General features: G+C 49.7%; 1 protein-coding gene across 2 annotated transcripts; it reads left to right on the forward strand.

The window, feature by feature from the left end:
• The first annotated feature begins 731 nt into the window (after nt 1-731).
• On the forward strand, nt 732-14140 carry LOC128274533 (proline dehydrogenase 1, mitochondrial). 2 transcript variants are annotated; one of them, XM_053012762.1, is made up of 12 exons: nt 732-852; nt 1468-2400; nt 7367-7488; nt 8685-8771; nt 8846-9033; nt 10779-10843; nt 10920-11098; nt 11171-11345; nt 11423-11584; nt 11647-11838; nt 11911-12088; nt 12165-14140. In XM_053012762.1, exons 2-12 carry the CDS (start codon nt 1924-1926, stop codon nt 12368-12370), a joined length of 2031 nt encoding a protein of 676 aa, XP_052868722.1. In that variant the 5' UTR covers nt 732-852; nt 1468-1923; the 3' UTR covers nt 12371-14140. The 2 variants fall into 2 exon arrangements, with proteins under 2 accessions (XP_052868722.1, XP_052868721.1); XM_053012761.1 differs by lacking the exon at nt 7367-7488 and adding an exon at nt 8045-8166.
• Nucleotides 14141-15794: the final 1654 nt, after the last annotated feature.

Consider the following 15794-nt stretch of genomic DNA (forward strand, 5'->3'; position numbering starts at 1 on the left):
GCGTGCACTTTTTCATTTGGTTATAAAACAAAACCGGCTGAATATTTTTCGATGCTTGAACTTTTATTTGAAAGGCTTCACATTTATGTCCAAAATATATTATATAATATAATATCGAAAAATATTCAGCCGTTTTATTTTTTTAACCAAATGAAAAAGTGCACACATTTTTGACCACCATGTGTTAGTACAATTAGTACAAGAGATTAGTTCGGGAAATGTTCGGGAACGCATTCGGAAAAGTTCGGGAAAGTACGGACAAAGTGAGAAAATGTCCATAAAAGTGAGAAGAATTCTCTTGTGAGAAGAGTGAGAATGAGAATTTGAACCAAAAAAGTGAGTAAGTTTGTCAAATTGGGTTCGCACTGAGAAATTTTGTTTTAGTTTGTGGATCTCACTGGGGAGCCACACGGTGCATAACTATAACACATAACACGTAACAACGAGCGTTTGTTTATAAACGTAAGGATAAGCGTAAGTTCTTATTTGTGAAGTTTTTTTAATTTTACCTATAAATTTTTATTATATTGACACATGCTTACCGATTAAGTATCAAATTTTGTTATGTTATGTTTCGTTTCGCTCCGTGTGGCTCCTCACAGGAATTTTGTTTTAGTTTGTGGATCTCATAGTAAGGTTCTACAATTCAAAGTGAGGTTAGTTAGTCAGAAATCAAATTTGAACCATTGCACACGGTAAAGGGTAAATTTTTCCCGTTAAAATATTTTTGACTTTCGTCGGGGAAGAACGAGAACGTGCGTGCGGTAAATTATCGACTATCTGCTCAGTTTTATTGAATTGTGTTCCGGTTGAAGCGATTTCGTGCAGGTTCTCCGTATCGCAGCCGCCGAGGTATTCTGGACCGTGTTAAAGGGATTTGTGTGTTCTGTTTCTGTCAATTGAGAACATTTTGTCTATTCTCTCGGTGTACGGGTTGAAAGCATTCGTTCCGGTTCGAACGACGATCGAAGTGCTCCGGTTGTGTCTTCTGGAAAAAAAGTTGGTAAATTTGCGCTGCAAGTGCGCGACAAGGCTGTGAAAATCTGCTATGCTTCGGTTTCCATTTGGTTTTCTTTTTCCTGCCATCGCCGCAAACTGTAACTGGAACTCTGGAAAAGTCCTTTGGAGTCGGCAAACAATATTGAAAGTATCGTCGTTTACGTAATTTTTGCTGCTACTGCTTCTTGTTTGGCGTGTGTGGTATGTGCGCATGTGTGTGCATACGTGCCCTCTTCTGCCTGTGTGTGTTTGTGTGTGTGTGCGTGCGAATAGTTGCACACCCGAGGATTGTGTAATCCATTTCCCCCGCCCCGGGTTCCCCGCGGCCGGCGCGTCCACAGTAGGACGAGAATATTCTTGCGAACTGCGCGCGGAATGTCCGAGTTCAGTGCAAAGTTCGGATCTCTCCGTTCGGCTGCAAAAATGTGCGAAATGTTTTAATCTTCTGTTCTATTCCACCATATTCAGTCTCTTCAGTGTGTGCTCGGTGCAAATTTTCCACGCCTCAACAACAACAAAAAAAACCGGCGCAGAGCTTCGTGGTCCTGGCGACGTTTTTTTTGCTCCCCTGGAGTTTGTGACAGAACGGTGCCGCGCGAAGTGCGTCGTGTTGAGTGTGTTGGTGCGAGCGCAGCGCTGTGTCTGTGAAGCAAGGACTCGCTGCCTACTTGGAGCTCCTGGAGTATTTGCGTCCTGTGCCGTTATCCTGCGCGCGCGAGAGAGAGAGAGAGCGCGCCAGTGATAGCAGTGTGTGCACGTGCTCCGTTCCGGTGTGAGAGATCGTCCTTGTTGTCTGCCGTGATTTGCTAGCGCTGTGCGGTGTGTGTGCCTGTGTTGCGGAGAATCGTCCACGCTAGCACAGGACAGGAAGTGCCAGATCGCGTTTGCCAAGTCGCTCCTTTGATCCTTCCTGAACGGCCACCCATGGCCTTCCTGCGTACGGTCTCGCGTTGCAATGGGCTGGTGCCCCGCAAGGTGACCAGTCCCTCGGCGTCCAGCGCCATCGGTGGCCGGTGCCAAACGTACTCACGATCGGAGCAGTTCCTGCGACAGTATGGCCAGGCGGCCGGTGCCCGTCTGCCCAGTGCCCTGCTGGCCGCTCTCAACCACCGACTGCACGCCCTGGAAGCTCACGGACCGGCGGCCGCCGGTGCCGAAGCGCGACGATGGCGCTCGACCTCGGTGGCAGCGGACACACCGGCAGGAGTAAGGGCCAGCGCGGCCCACCACCAGCAGCAGGACAACAACCCCTCCAGCAGTCCGCCGGCCCGTGACCCGCTGGATGTCGGGTTCAACGATCCGAATGCGGCGTTCAAGAGCAAAACCACCTTCGAACTGATCCGTGCGTACCTCGTGTACGTCCTGTGCTCGTCCGAGTTTCTGGTGGAGAACAACATGCGGGTAAGGTTTATCGCAGACGAGCCCCCGGTCCGGCGTTGCTACCTTACAACAAGCACTGGGAGGGGTCCTGGGAAGACCCCGCTGTTGTAGGCCTATCGGCCTCTTCAATCAGCCAGCAAAATGCGAACGTAGAAAAACTTTTACGCTTGCACTCGGCGCAACATTCCGCATACATTCTGATCATTGTGTATTTATTCGAATTTTAGCCACTAACATCCAACCATCGAACCCGACAACGCGGAAACCGTCACCTTTGAAGTGGCAAAGATTTACCAACTCGAAGTCCAACTCGAACCCGAACGAGTATATGTTTAGCAGGCACCGAATATGTACATTTTAGAGCTGAAAACAATCCCCGTTGAGATCCTTTCGGGAAATGGGTTGCTGAGAAGGCGACGTTGCATAATCGCCAACCTTTCCCTGCTGGCAATTGCATGTTGTCGCTAAAATGTTGCAAAGCCTCGACGCGAACCCCAGTGTGTAGATCCGGCAAAACTGTTGACGCGAGCGCGTTGCCACGGGCGACAGTGAACCGTTTACTTGGGCTAATCGATAGGCTTGTTGGAAATTCGATATCTGGCGTAAAGGGTATTAGTCGACTGCTTCGTTCGCTTATGTCACGAACGGCATTCTCGAGCCATTGGGGAAAATTTTTCAGATATTTTGGACGACGAATACACTTCTTTCGTTGCGAGTCATCTCTACCGTGCTACGTTGTAGCCCGTCGCTAGTTAGTAACAATCCCGCGCGGTAGTTGCCTAATCGCAGTTCACCGTGCCAGAAGCCAACCGTGCCCAACCAGGAACGGTGCTCCGCCGGCTCGACCACATTCGGTTCGAAGAATCGCGAGGAAGCTAAATTTATCACCGCCAACACACCGCGGTTCGGCAACTATTCGCCAATGTGTGATACACTGTGGGCCGTGGCACGGGATCGTGGTTTGTTTTTCGTCTTTCTAGATCATCGTTCGGCCAACACCACCACCGCACAGATTGTTAGCTGCCGGTTGCCGCCGCCGATGACGAATGGGTCGCCCCGTGCGTTTTGGGACATGGTACGAATTGAGGGGACAAAAACATGTTTTCCTCACCCAAAAAAAACTCGTGGCACGGTCGCGGAAAATGACCTGTCGATCAACCGCGCGCCTACTACTTCTGTGGTTGTCCGTTAACACTCCTGCAGAGTCTCGTGTCTCAATAGTTAATTTCAAACTAACTCTCGGTCACGCCAAAGAGCAACGGGAAGAAAAGTCGGATACGGTTCAAAGAAGTGTGAAGGAAAACGATACGGGCGGTCAGTAGCGCGCGCCGTGTCTTGAAACGCAATCCGCGTAAGAGCAAAGGTTGCCATGCCCACCGCCTACTCCAACGTGGTGGATGGAATTTCAAATATTTACCGTTCGCCAGACAGACGTGGGCAATTAGCTAATGTTTTTCGCTGGAAAAAGGCCTTTCCAATGCGTCGATCGTAGCTAAAACTGCACTTCGCATAAATCATTCCGCGCCCGACACGACGACGTTGGGCGACGCAACGAAGTGAACGATAAATTGTAGAAAATTGCTTGTTTTTAATTGATCCCTCGGTCAGTCAGTCAGTCGCGACCGCGAGGGTGTGTCATGCTGTTTCCGGCTCCAACCTGGCGCCCCGGATGTGCGGATGGTATATTCGTCGGTCCCTGTCGGTCTACATTTACTCGATGGGTGATTCCGTTGGAGGTCGACTGATAATTATGCTAAAATTATCCTTTCATCCATGCCGTGTGGGGACCTAATTTACATATGGACACGTTCCAAATAGTACCAGTGCCCGTTCCATATTGGTACCAGGTCATTCACTGGTCCTGACACCGAGCTGACGTCATGTCTCGTTCAATTCCGCCCAAAATGGTCCACACAAACGCATCTCCATGTACTAATTTGGTGGATTTCTTTATCACGCGCAGAAAGCGTGTCTCTAGAAGCCGTACGAAGTGCACTGCTTTGAATTGTCCACCATAAAGGGGGTTAATTTTGGAAGGGGATAGGCTTCGGCTTCCTCTTAGAATAGTATCAACTTGAAGTGTCCGCTTCAAGAGTTGATTGCGCACTTGTCGGGGTTTAGGTGCCCGACTTTCGCCATGAAACCAATTAATATCGGTGCGATCGGTCGCTGGAAACGCACGCACGTGCCGCAGTTTAGCCGCACGATGGCTTTCGATTTCAATGGCACGGATCCCCGACAGTTTGTCTTGTGGCTTGTCACGTTCAATTTTAGCGTCCCGCCTGTGGCAACAACAGACAACCACACCCCGAACGAACGCTGGCAACTTTCTAACCGGCAACCACGGCATCGAGCCAAGAAGATCTCGAAATCTACCGCGCTGATGGTGTGTGTATGTGGGGGGCTTGTGGGCGGCTATATTTACGATCACGATCACGTTTTCACCCACAGGGTCTGTTACCGTGAACGCGGTTGAACAGCTGACAAGGATCACAGATCAATCCTAAAGGGTACACCCTTTGGCAGGGCGGCAGAAAATAGATTTCGGCAACCGCGCACCGATCACCAAATCGCCGTTTCACCGGACGCGGAGCAGAGGAATTAGCACGAGTCTACGGCGGCTTTCGAAATGGCCGGAAGGGGAGGATGGTGTCACATGCCGACGGACCGACTGTTATTTGCAACAAACGTTGACGCGGATTACGAAAAGCAGAGCAACTTTCGCCTCCGGTAGCTAAGTGACGATAAGGTGAACGGCAAACAGGGACACAGGCGACACGCAGGAACAATGGGCTAAGGCGTGAACGGCGTCACCGTGCATCGCCGTACCTCAATGTCACCTGGAGCAAGAAGTCGCCGGAGCCGGACTCCGAAAATCCGGCCCCAACAGTCCCAAACCGTGCTAATGGAAAGCCAAATTATCGAGCGACCGCCGGACTGTGTCGGTCGGACGGTCGGACGGTCGGTCACGTGTGCGCACGGTTCGTACGCGCAATCTCTAATAATCGGCTCTAATTAAAACCGGTGCGACTGGCGGGTGACGGTGTGAAACATTGTCACTCGTGTGGCGTCGCAGACTGTGTGGTCTGGTGCTGATGCTGTGCGGATAAGTAAAGGGATCCGACGGGATCTAGAGAGCTCGTCACGGATGTTTGCTTTCATTGCACACGCCTTGCGATCGTCTCGACGTTTGTGTCAAGTTGAGTGTTGCCACTCAAGCTGCCACATTTTTGGGCCTCCTATCGATCTCGTTTATTTATTCAATTGTTATCAGAACTGTACAACTGCTGCCTCTGGCTAAACTATTCAACTGGTGAACTGTTTTATAAACTTTTATTAAACAATTTACTTGTAGGGAACTCCAATCTCAAGAGATAATATATCTTGGCGCATCAAGATGCCGGCGACCAGATGATAACACGACCACACGGCCACCAGTAAACCCCCTTCTAGAGAGCACTAAATCGTTGTGACCTTGACAGTGCGCTACCGAGTCGTCGGAGATGCGGAACCGGCGCACCCGCTCGCGATGGACGCAAAACGGGTCCGAGGTCCCTACCCTGACCCAGGCAGCCCACCAGTTGCATTCGGTAACGCCGCACACTGCGTGCCGCCCGCACACTGGATCGTTGCATAATGCACCGCAGCGCGATGCATTCGGCCTCGGCGGGGCACACGATCGCTCCGCTGCGTACGTCAATGGGCGGTTTATTGACTCACGGGGTTCTGCGTCGCATCAGCTGAGCGGCTGAGGGCTACACGCGGTACACGTTAGCTCTATTTTTAACCTTCTTTTCCGCCCGTTGAATGAACTGTACTTTTTGTGGCACGCAGAGATTTTCGAACGAGATTTGCAATTGAAACGGGTTCGGGAGCGTTCGAGTTTGACGGGGGCGCGGTCAAGGCCATCCATAAACCCTGTTGCTATGCCACTTGAGCGCCAATAAAAATTTGCGAAACTTGGGCAGCCATCCGGCAACAACCACGCCACGCCACGAAACCACTCAACCAATGACGAGGGACATAAAATTTCCACAGCCCCGACCTTGATTCGTGTGGCCGTTGCGATCGCGTGACCACAGGCCGCCCGGCATTAGACTCTATTTAGAGTTGCCCGGCTCCAGTGTCCAGGACTCGAACCATTTTACGATCGGCGGTGTCGGTCGGTCGTTTTTGGTTGGGGACAATTTTGAGACAACGATTGAATGCGTGTCCTGAACTTGAGATGACATTGCGACTACGCACGGAATTTAGATGCCGCGGGTCGTCCCGGGCGTGTCTGGAGGTACTTTTATTACCGTCTGCTCACGGTGACGGTTCGGGTTGTCGGGGGGTTCACATTCAAATCAACCTCAATTAATCCTTCATCATAAACTGAATACAATCATCTGCGTGATCCGTGTAACTAACGAATGAATATGTTTACTTTCCTCTTTCTCTCTACATCTCTCTGTTTTCTCTTTCTCATTCTATGTTTCCCATTTGTCCCCACCTGTGTGTGTTGCTCGCTCCAATCTTCCTGCGCGCTTCCGGCTGCTGTACACACTTTCACGCTGCGTGCTTTGGTGCAACAACCAAACAAAAATTGTACAAATTGGAATAAATTGGATGATGATGATTGGGCTCTGTGGCCGATGCATGTCCCAAACCGCATGTCGTGATCGATGCAAATTCACACACACACAAACAAATGAATCGGCAACGCATTTCACCAACAACACGCCACAATGATCATCGATCCCCGTCGTCGCCCAATGCATTCGCTCTCATCATCGCGGCACACATTCAACCTTCACTCTGGCTTTACCCCTGATATTGGACACGACGAAAACATTGGCGGAAACATTGGCCAACTGCAACGGAAAATCGCATCTTCCCCGAATGCCATCATTCTCGAACACACCAAATTGCACGCCAAACACCACACGCACGTGCTTCTTCCCGCCTTGGCCACGTGCGCCCACACGCCCACCCGGCCCGTTTTCAGCTCATGAAAGTGACGCAAGCCGTGCTCGGCGAAAAGCTCTTTACGCTGCTGATGAAGTACACCTTCTACGGCCATTTTGTGGCTGGCGAAGATCAGGTCAAGATAGTGCCGACGCTGGAAAGGTACATTCAAACACCGGTAGCCGCGTAGTATTTCTAATGGCGATTTTTTTTTCTCTTTTTTTCTCTCTCTTTTTCTCTCTTTCTTTTTTGTTTGTTGTGTGTTGTGTTGGTACACGTTTTGTATCACGTTGTTTGTTTTTATTTTCTCTTTTTTCTTCTCTTTTTCCCCATTTCGCTGATCGGTGTCCTTTGGGTGTGTGTGTTGGTCTTCTTTGATCTCTTCTTTCCTTTTTCCGGTTCCGGTGTGCGGTTTTTTCTTCACTGTTTACTGCCCCCTTTACAATCTTTACCCCCGCGGTCCGGCCCGGTGTGTGATCTTGATGCGGTTCTCGACTTCGACTTGCCCCCGAATGCGCCCCGTATCCGATCCCGGTCCGGTCACCCCCCGACCTGTGTGCCGCCGCGCGAACGCTCTCATCCCGATCCCGATCGATATGGACCACCGGCGCTGGCGGAACTGGCTGCTCCGGCTGCACACGATGGAATGACCCTTCGTCGTCGGGCGGGCGGGCTGGCGGGTGGACTGGGCTGGACGGATGGACGGATGGGGTTGCAGCTCATGAAGCTGATGCGTGCCGTTCTCGGGGACAAACTGTTCATCTATCTGATGAAGCAAACGTTCTATGGGCATTTTGTGGCGGGCGAGGATCGCATCCGGATAGTGCCAACACTCTCAAGGTGTCTTATATCGTCTCGATCTCTGTAACTGCTCTCTCCCTCTGTCTCTGTCTCTCTGTCTCTCTCTTCCATACTGTTCGGGAGCGCGGATAATTCTCTCGGCCTGCTCGCCCATAATCTGTCTCACCGATGTCGGTGTTGTTCCGTCCAATACTTCCCCTAAGAAACTAAAGTTCCATTTGGCAATTCCTATCAGGTTCCCTATTGAAGCTCCCCTCAATCGTTGATCTTTAGTGTCCGAACATTCGTTTTCTTATATTTTTTTCTGCCATTTACCAATAAACCAGTAGCGATCGTAACGTGTATTGCAAAGATATTTTTATTACGTTTATCTGCGTGTTTAGTCCTTTTTTCTAAACTTAATTTGATCAGTTACTGTGTTCCCACGTTCCTACAACCCCTGTTTTTGGCCTAAACCTCCACTAACGTTACCGTAATCCTAACGAAGCCGCCGAAGACGGCCAACCATTCGAACGATCGTTTCACTAATCGGATGCCATTTCGATCCCTTTCGCAAGATTGCGCTCGTTTGGCGTGAAACCCATCCTTGACTACTCGGTGGAGGAAGATCTGTCCCAGGAGGAGGCCGAAAAGCGTGAAGTCGAGTAAGTTTTGTATCCCGTCAGGTGCCAGCGGAAAGCGAACCGCGAACCTCACTTCATCTGGTTCCCTTCCACAGAGCTTCACTGTCGTCCACGGGGACGAACCTGTCCGGCGATGCCGATTCGCTGCCGCAGTACAGCGTCGATAAAACGTTCGCCGATCGGCGCTACAAGGTGCAGAGCGCAAGGACCTACTTCTATCTCAATGAGGCTACCTGCGAGCGCAACATGGAAACGTTCCTCGAGTGTCTCGATGCCGTCAAAGGTTTGTGTGTTTTCGCGGGGTATTGCTATCGAATTTCGGCATCTCCACCGCTGCTCCGAGAGCTGCTTATTGGCAACAAAACACCGATGCACTTATGCCAGGTGCAGACAAAACCTGGGCAACGCATTTTTCCCTCGCATTAGCTAAAAATACTGCTTCTTGCTGGCAGAAGATCGCTCTCCCGAATTCGCTGCCTGCAGTCAATTGTCCATCATCACTACGTGCTGCGGGGCAGCAAAATACGCCATTGGGCGCGGCACAGAGAGCAGCTTCTTGCTGACCACTCAAGAAATGGTGACCGCGCGCAATGGCCGTGGTTGCATGCTGCTAACGTTGCATAATAAACGTCTCGCCGCAACCGAGTCCACCACGACGCCCTTTTGGCCCCCGCACTCGGTGCCAATCATCCCGTATGTCGCCGTATTTAAACCAAAAATTGTATGCTAAGGAATGTGCCACTCGGTGCAGCCGTTTTTGCTTTAGTACTTTTCGTATCGGTTTGTCTCGTGACGACAAACAGCACACCGAACTCGCAATTGAGTTCTCCCCTGGCACACGTTCCGGTATCGTGGCTCGACGGCTCGTGTGTTTTCCTGTTCTTTTCTATGCTTTCATTGTCCGTTGGCTGGAAGAGGTATCATTTTTTGCATGATCACCAAGAAGGACGATGTAGGAAGCAAATGGCCACACCAGTGACCGGTTCAAACCGGTTGCCCCCCGAAGAAGCGAAGGTCATTCGGATGCCATCATTTTTGGGAGTGCTTGCAGAACGAACGAAGGAAGAGGACCAAAACCATTTCGATTCTCGACCCCTACGCAGGGGCTAATAATTAAATAAGAACCCTATCCAAACGTGTTTGCCACAATCGGGTATCGAATCGAATCAGTGGCGAATGTGCCGAAAAATAGTTATGCCGCGGTCGTGGTTTTTGGGGAGAGACAGTGTTTGCAAAACAATTATTAATAGCTTGCCGGCCTCAGCTTGTGGCCCCATTTTTCGCGCACGTTACGGGTCCTATCCCAGGCCGGCATCACCTGCGCTGCCGGCGGACAAGAAGCAGAACCATCGCGCGTCGGCGAAGCGCATCACGTGCTGTCCGCGCGCCGGTACTGATGACGATGAACTTTTCTGCCGCACCTGTCTCGGCCTCCGGCTCGCCATTGGCGTGTGTGAGAGGGCCACACCGCGGACCACGGGACCGATTATGCCGTTCTGTTTGACGTCACGAGCCCTCAGGAATGTACAGCGAAGAGGGTCGAATGCGGGACGAAGAAGGAAGGCGGCTCGAAAGAGACGTTTTAAACATTCAGAACGCGTCTCGGAACGCAGAATTTATGCGGTGCGGTGCAGCAAATGTAGTTAATTGAAACCGGTTCTCCCTGCAGGAACCCTGCAGGTTGATGATTCCGGGGGACAAAAATGATGGGCATGGCCACTTTTGCCTGTCGTTCCGGCCAACCAACATCCATTAGCGCCGCGCGGATGAAGCGAGAGAAAATTGGCTGATTTATGTATGAAGGTTGGAAATGGTGTGCCGGAAAATTTTCCCACCCTTTTGCATGTGTGTTAGTGAGTGTTCGGAGGGACACTCACGCCTTCGAAGGGGCACTCACGCCTGCACTCGTGAGTGGTCGGAGGGTTTTTAGTACAAACCTCGAAACCGCTGTAAAACAACGGACGACGAGGACGACGATCGGTGTTTGATTAAATATTGCTTTCCTTTTTCTCAACTCCTCTCTCATAGGCGCCACCTTCGGAACGGGTATTACGGCCATTAAATTGACTGCCCTCGGTAGGCCACAGCTGCTAGTAAGTAGTGGACAGAACGGCAATCACCAGAACCAACAGCTTATTCTAACGCGCCTTGTTTCCCTTTTTCTTACAGCTTCAAGTGTCGGAAGTAATTATGCAGGCTCGCCGTTACATGATGGACCTGGCTGGTGGCACCGGAAACATCCTGACACATCACAAAACCATCAAGGATCTCGAGCGTTACCTCGGTAATGTGGCTGACAAGAAGGAAGTGAAGGAGTTCCTCACGAAAGTGACTTCGGATAACGACGGGTAAGGGAAATTGGCACGCACCGATCTGCCATCTTACCACTGACACGATCGATCGATCACTTCGCTTTGCAGCATTCTCCATCTGTTCCCGTGGAGTGGCATCATTAACGAGGACTGTCAGCTGAGCGAATCGTTCCGCGTGCCGGACCCGGTCACCGGACAGATGCGTCGTTTGATCTCAAAGATTCCCCCCAAAGAGGAGGAGATGTTCCGTAACATGATTCGACGCTTGAACACTATCGTCAAGGTAGGTTGCCGAGAGGGTGGTCCGGTTGAGACTTTCTTTTGTGCTAATCTGAACGCCGTGACTCCAATCTGCCACAGACTGCCCAAGATTTGGACGTGCGTATTATGATTGACGCCGAGCAGACGTATTTCCAACCGGCCATCTCGCGTATCACGCTCGAAATGATGCGAAAGTACAACACGGAAAAGGCCATCGTGTTCAACACGTACCAGTGCTACCTGAAGGATACGTATAAGGAGGTAAGCCGCGTGACACGAGATGCACAACAGATGGCCGGAGAGACTGAAGCGCTTTCTTGCAGGTGTGCACTGATCTTGAGCAAGCAAAGCGACAAAACTTTTACTTCGGTGCGAAGCTGGTGCGCGGTGCGTACATCGAGCAGGAGCGAGCCCGTGCTGCCGCCCTTGGGTACGACGATCCCACGAACCCGTCGTTCGAGGCGACCACCGAGATGTACCACAAGACGCTGACGGAGTGTCTCAGAAGAATCAGGGTAGGTATCGCCAAAAACGTTCGGAAGGCTCGTGGTTTTTTTTACACCTTCCTTCGCTTCGCTGCCCAACAGATTCTCAAGGACGCCAAGATGGATCCGAAGAAGATTGCCATCATGGTAGCATCGCACAACGAGGACACGGTCCGGTTTGCCATCGAGAAAATGCAGGAGATCGGAATCCATCCGGAGGATAAGGTGATCTGTTTCGGTCAATTACTGGGCATGTGTGACTACATCACGTTCCCGCTCGGTAAGTGACACCACTGTCGATGCCGCTCGACCCCGCACACGCTTGACGGTGGTGCTCTTTTCTTGTGCCGCCGCAGGTCAAGCGGGCTACTCAGCCTACAAATACATCCCGTACGGTCCGGTCAACGAAGTGCTGCCCTACCTATCGCGGCGAGCACAGGAAAACAAGGGCGTGTTGCAGAAAATCAAAAAGGAAAAGCGTCTCCTGCTGTCTGAAATCACCAAGCGGCTAGCGAAGGGTCAGCTGTTTTACAAACCGCAGGGCAAATACGTCCCGATCTAAGGCGGCGCTCGATCGATCAAGCAGCATCAACACACACAGCCACAAACACACAGTACTACTCCACCTTAGTCCGTAGGCAACAGATCGTTACAACCCTCGTACCTCTCCTCTAAAGTCTATTCACCCTTCCTCCATTTTGCGGAAGGTTGCGATCGAACAGAAGCGATCGTGCTTTGCGGGCAAACGAACCGATCGGTCGGTGCACCTCCGTCCTTGGACAACTCCGTAGAATGCGCGCCAAGGCTATTCAAAATAGTGGCGGTTCTTAGGAGAGGCTTCCCTTATTTAACAACTTCTACTGCCCCGGATGCGCCTCGTTTCATCGATCGCAGATCGCCTCGCCGAATCTTTGGTTTGGCCCTGATGCCAATGCTGCTGCGTGCCGTGGTGAAACGCCCGGTACATTTCGATCCTTCGTTTTCCGTTGTCCGGTCCGTTATGGTTTCGGTTTGCTTTTTTCAACAAACAAACGCGAGCGCGCTGCTGGAGGCTCTTTAAAAGTAGGAAGCAAACGGAGAAAGAGAGAGCGAGAGAGCGAGTAAAGATGCTATAGTTTAAAATATAACAATTTGTGATCTACGGTAGCGACGGCTTTTGGTTGGTGGCAATTGCCAATGCCATCTTCGAATCCCCCACCCGATACGGTATTCCGACTGGCCATCCCTGTTTCTCCGACACCGTTTCGCGCAAGACACCATCAAACCATCGAACACCCATGAATCTGAGTTAGCTGATTAAACCCATTAAAAGAAGCCCCGATGCGTGGTTGTTGAGGGTTGTGTGTAACGTCGATTAATCTCAAGCCAGTATTGAGATTTCCGTGTGTCCGTCTGTGCGAGCGGATGCGCCTAGAATCCGCCCCTAGAGTGAATGTTAGTATTATGCTTAGAACGAGAACGTCACAAGGCAGGCAAACACTAGCCCTCCCGCAACCGGGGGTGGGCGCAAGGGCCTCGCGATACTGTGTCCCAAGAGCGTGAATCGACGGAGAAAGATCTTACGCCCGGTGAAGAAGAAGAACACAATACACACCTTAAAAAACTGCTGACAATAAATCGACTATGAAATACGCGAGTAGAGCTGATGGTAACCGTAAGGTGGTGAGGATCACGATCCGGGGTTGGATTGTTGAAGGCTTGTCAAATTAAATTTAATTTTACGAACGCATACGAGCAGGCTGAATCCCTGTGGCGGCCGAATGCAACGGCAGGACGAACGTCGAACAGAACTAGGAAAAATTTTAGGTGGAACGTTAATATCATATATAAATGTGTGAATAAACATATAAACAAACGAAAACCACACGAAACCACATACCGACAACAAAAAACAAACACACAAACGAAAGCGAACAGTTTCTGAAAGTTCTAAATAAATGTTTACACGTTCCCGGCGATCCCAGCCCAGCCCCGGGCCGGAGAGGAACTGAAGCCCCGAATAATGGATTATGGAATGGTTAAAAAGAAGTACATGAAACCAACCTATGCTAGTGATGATTATTATAGTGTGTAAAGCCCTGAACAGCTGAAGCCGTCACGGCAACAAAGTTGGTGTGTTTTCAAACTTTTCGATGTGAACCGAGAAGGATTAGATTGGGATGATGGCCACTCTCGTGAGACGCGAACGCGAAGCTTATTCACCGCAAAGTATCCCTAACTGTGTGTGATTTCGCGCATTTGTTGCGGTTGGCGCAAGTGTTCCGTTGATATTGAAATCTCTCTGATCGTGTATGGGTGTGTAAAAAATTCTGAGGCAAACAATAAACGTAATGAATCAGAAGATTCGTGTCATTGTTCACCAGAAAGAAAATACGGCCACGTGAACTCCTTTTCCGTTAAAAGCATGTTCGCAATTGAAATATTTCGGTGGTAACATTTCATATCAATTGGCATCCTCTTATCCGGCTGTTACAAAATAAAACGTTGTTCGTAACGGTCGTTGGGGTAAGAAACGCGTAACGCATCAGGTAACGTCGACGCCCAGAAGCTGTCAAAAATCGGGCCATATTGTCAAAAGGAGCTCAGTTTGTGTTTAATAAACAAGTTCAGAGTTGACCATTCTCCAAAATCGCTTTAATAAACGATTGCAGTAAAAATGGAAGCTTCGGCAGTGATTAGAAAGAAGATGGTGTTGAATAAGTTGGTGTTCAATAAAGATTAAAAGGTATAATAGTGAATTATTTGCAGAACCGCAAAAATATGTCGATGGTGCAGGTCAACGGGTAATGCTTTGGAGGCTCTAACAAACGACGATTTCACCGGTCTTCAGGTAGTAAAATTGTAGCAACAGACATCGCACGTTGTTCCACAAGAAAAACTGGTCTATGAGACTCTTATTTTTGCAGATTAAGTTCTTACCAGGAGTTCCATCGTATTTGTGCACGATGTGCGAAGCGCGTTTGAAAAAGATGAATCTGTTTCGCTGGCAATGCAAAGAAAACAATGATACGGTGGATGAATTTATCGAACAGCAGAACACAGCGAAGGACCACTCTGCCGAACAAATGGTTGGGACAGAATTGTCAATTAAAACCGAAGTTTCCTCACCGGATGCAGCAAAGCATTTGCACTTGAAACAGAAGTGTTTTACTGTTCATCAAGCAAATAGTACATATGAATGTTGTGGCCACATACCTGATGATTTATTCGAGGCAGAAGAAAATCCAATTGCAATCAAATCAGAGTACGAAGAGGACGATGAGCAGCATGAGCTGCAAACAACAAATGATGTTCTGGATCATGAGCAGGATAAAAGAATTTCTTTGCAATCTATCTCTCAGGATCAAAAACATCACCCTGTGATCGTGGCAAATAATACGTGTGCCGATGATTTAGCAGCAGAATCAACGCAAAACATCTTGAGTCCCAGAACCCGGAACGGCCATCGCAAAAGCCAATCCAAAAACCATAAGCACCACTGTCCTCATTGTTCCGCAACTTATCCAGCTTTAAACAAGTTGAAGCTTCACATACGCAGTCACACTGGACAAAAATCATATCAATGTAAAGTATGTGACAAAGCATTCAGAGAATCAAACAGTCTAGCAGTTCATTCGAAAATTCACAATAAGGACCAACAGCATCAGTGTCCTCATTGTTCATCAAAATTCACGCGATTATTTAGCCTAAAGATTCACATCCGCACTCACACTGGTGAAAGGCCCTACCAGTGTAAAGTCTGTGACAAAGCCTTCCATTCATCAAGGATTCTGTCAGAACATTCGAAAATACACAACAAGGACCAACAGCATCGGTGCCCTCATTGTTCATCAATGTTCGCACAGTCATCTAGCCTAAAGATTCATATCCGCACTCACACTGGTGAAAAGCCATACAAGTGTATAGTCTGTGACAAAGCCTTCCTTTCATCAGGCAAAATGACACAACATTCGAAAATTCACAATAAGGACCTACAGTGTCCTCAT

This window comes from Anopheles cruzii, chromosome 3, assembly GCF_943734635.1.
Source record: "Anopheles cruzii chromosome 3, idAnoCruzAS_RS32_06, whole genome shotgun sequence".
NCBI classification, from domain to species: domain Eukaryota; kingdom Metazoa; phylum Arthropoda; class Insecta; order Diptera; family Culicidae; genus Anopheles; species Anopheles cruzii.

Bases quoted from the DNA above. Each gene is read 5' to 3' on its own strand.
- LOC128274533 (XM_053012762.1), top strand. From the start codon at position 1,924: ATGGCCTTCCTGCGTACGGTCTCGCGTTGCAATGGGCTGGTGCCCCGC. The intron at 2,401-7,366 runs GTAAGGTTTATC...GCCCGTTTTCAG, and splicing joins TGGTGGAGAACAACATGCGG to CTCATGAAAGTGACGCAAGC. The intron at 10,844-10,919 runs GTAAGTAGTGGA...TTTTTCTTACAG, and splicing joins TCGGTAGGCCACAGCTGCTA to CTTCAAGTGTCGGAAGTAAT.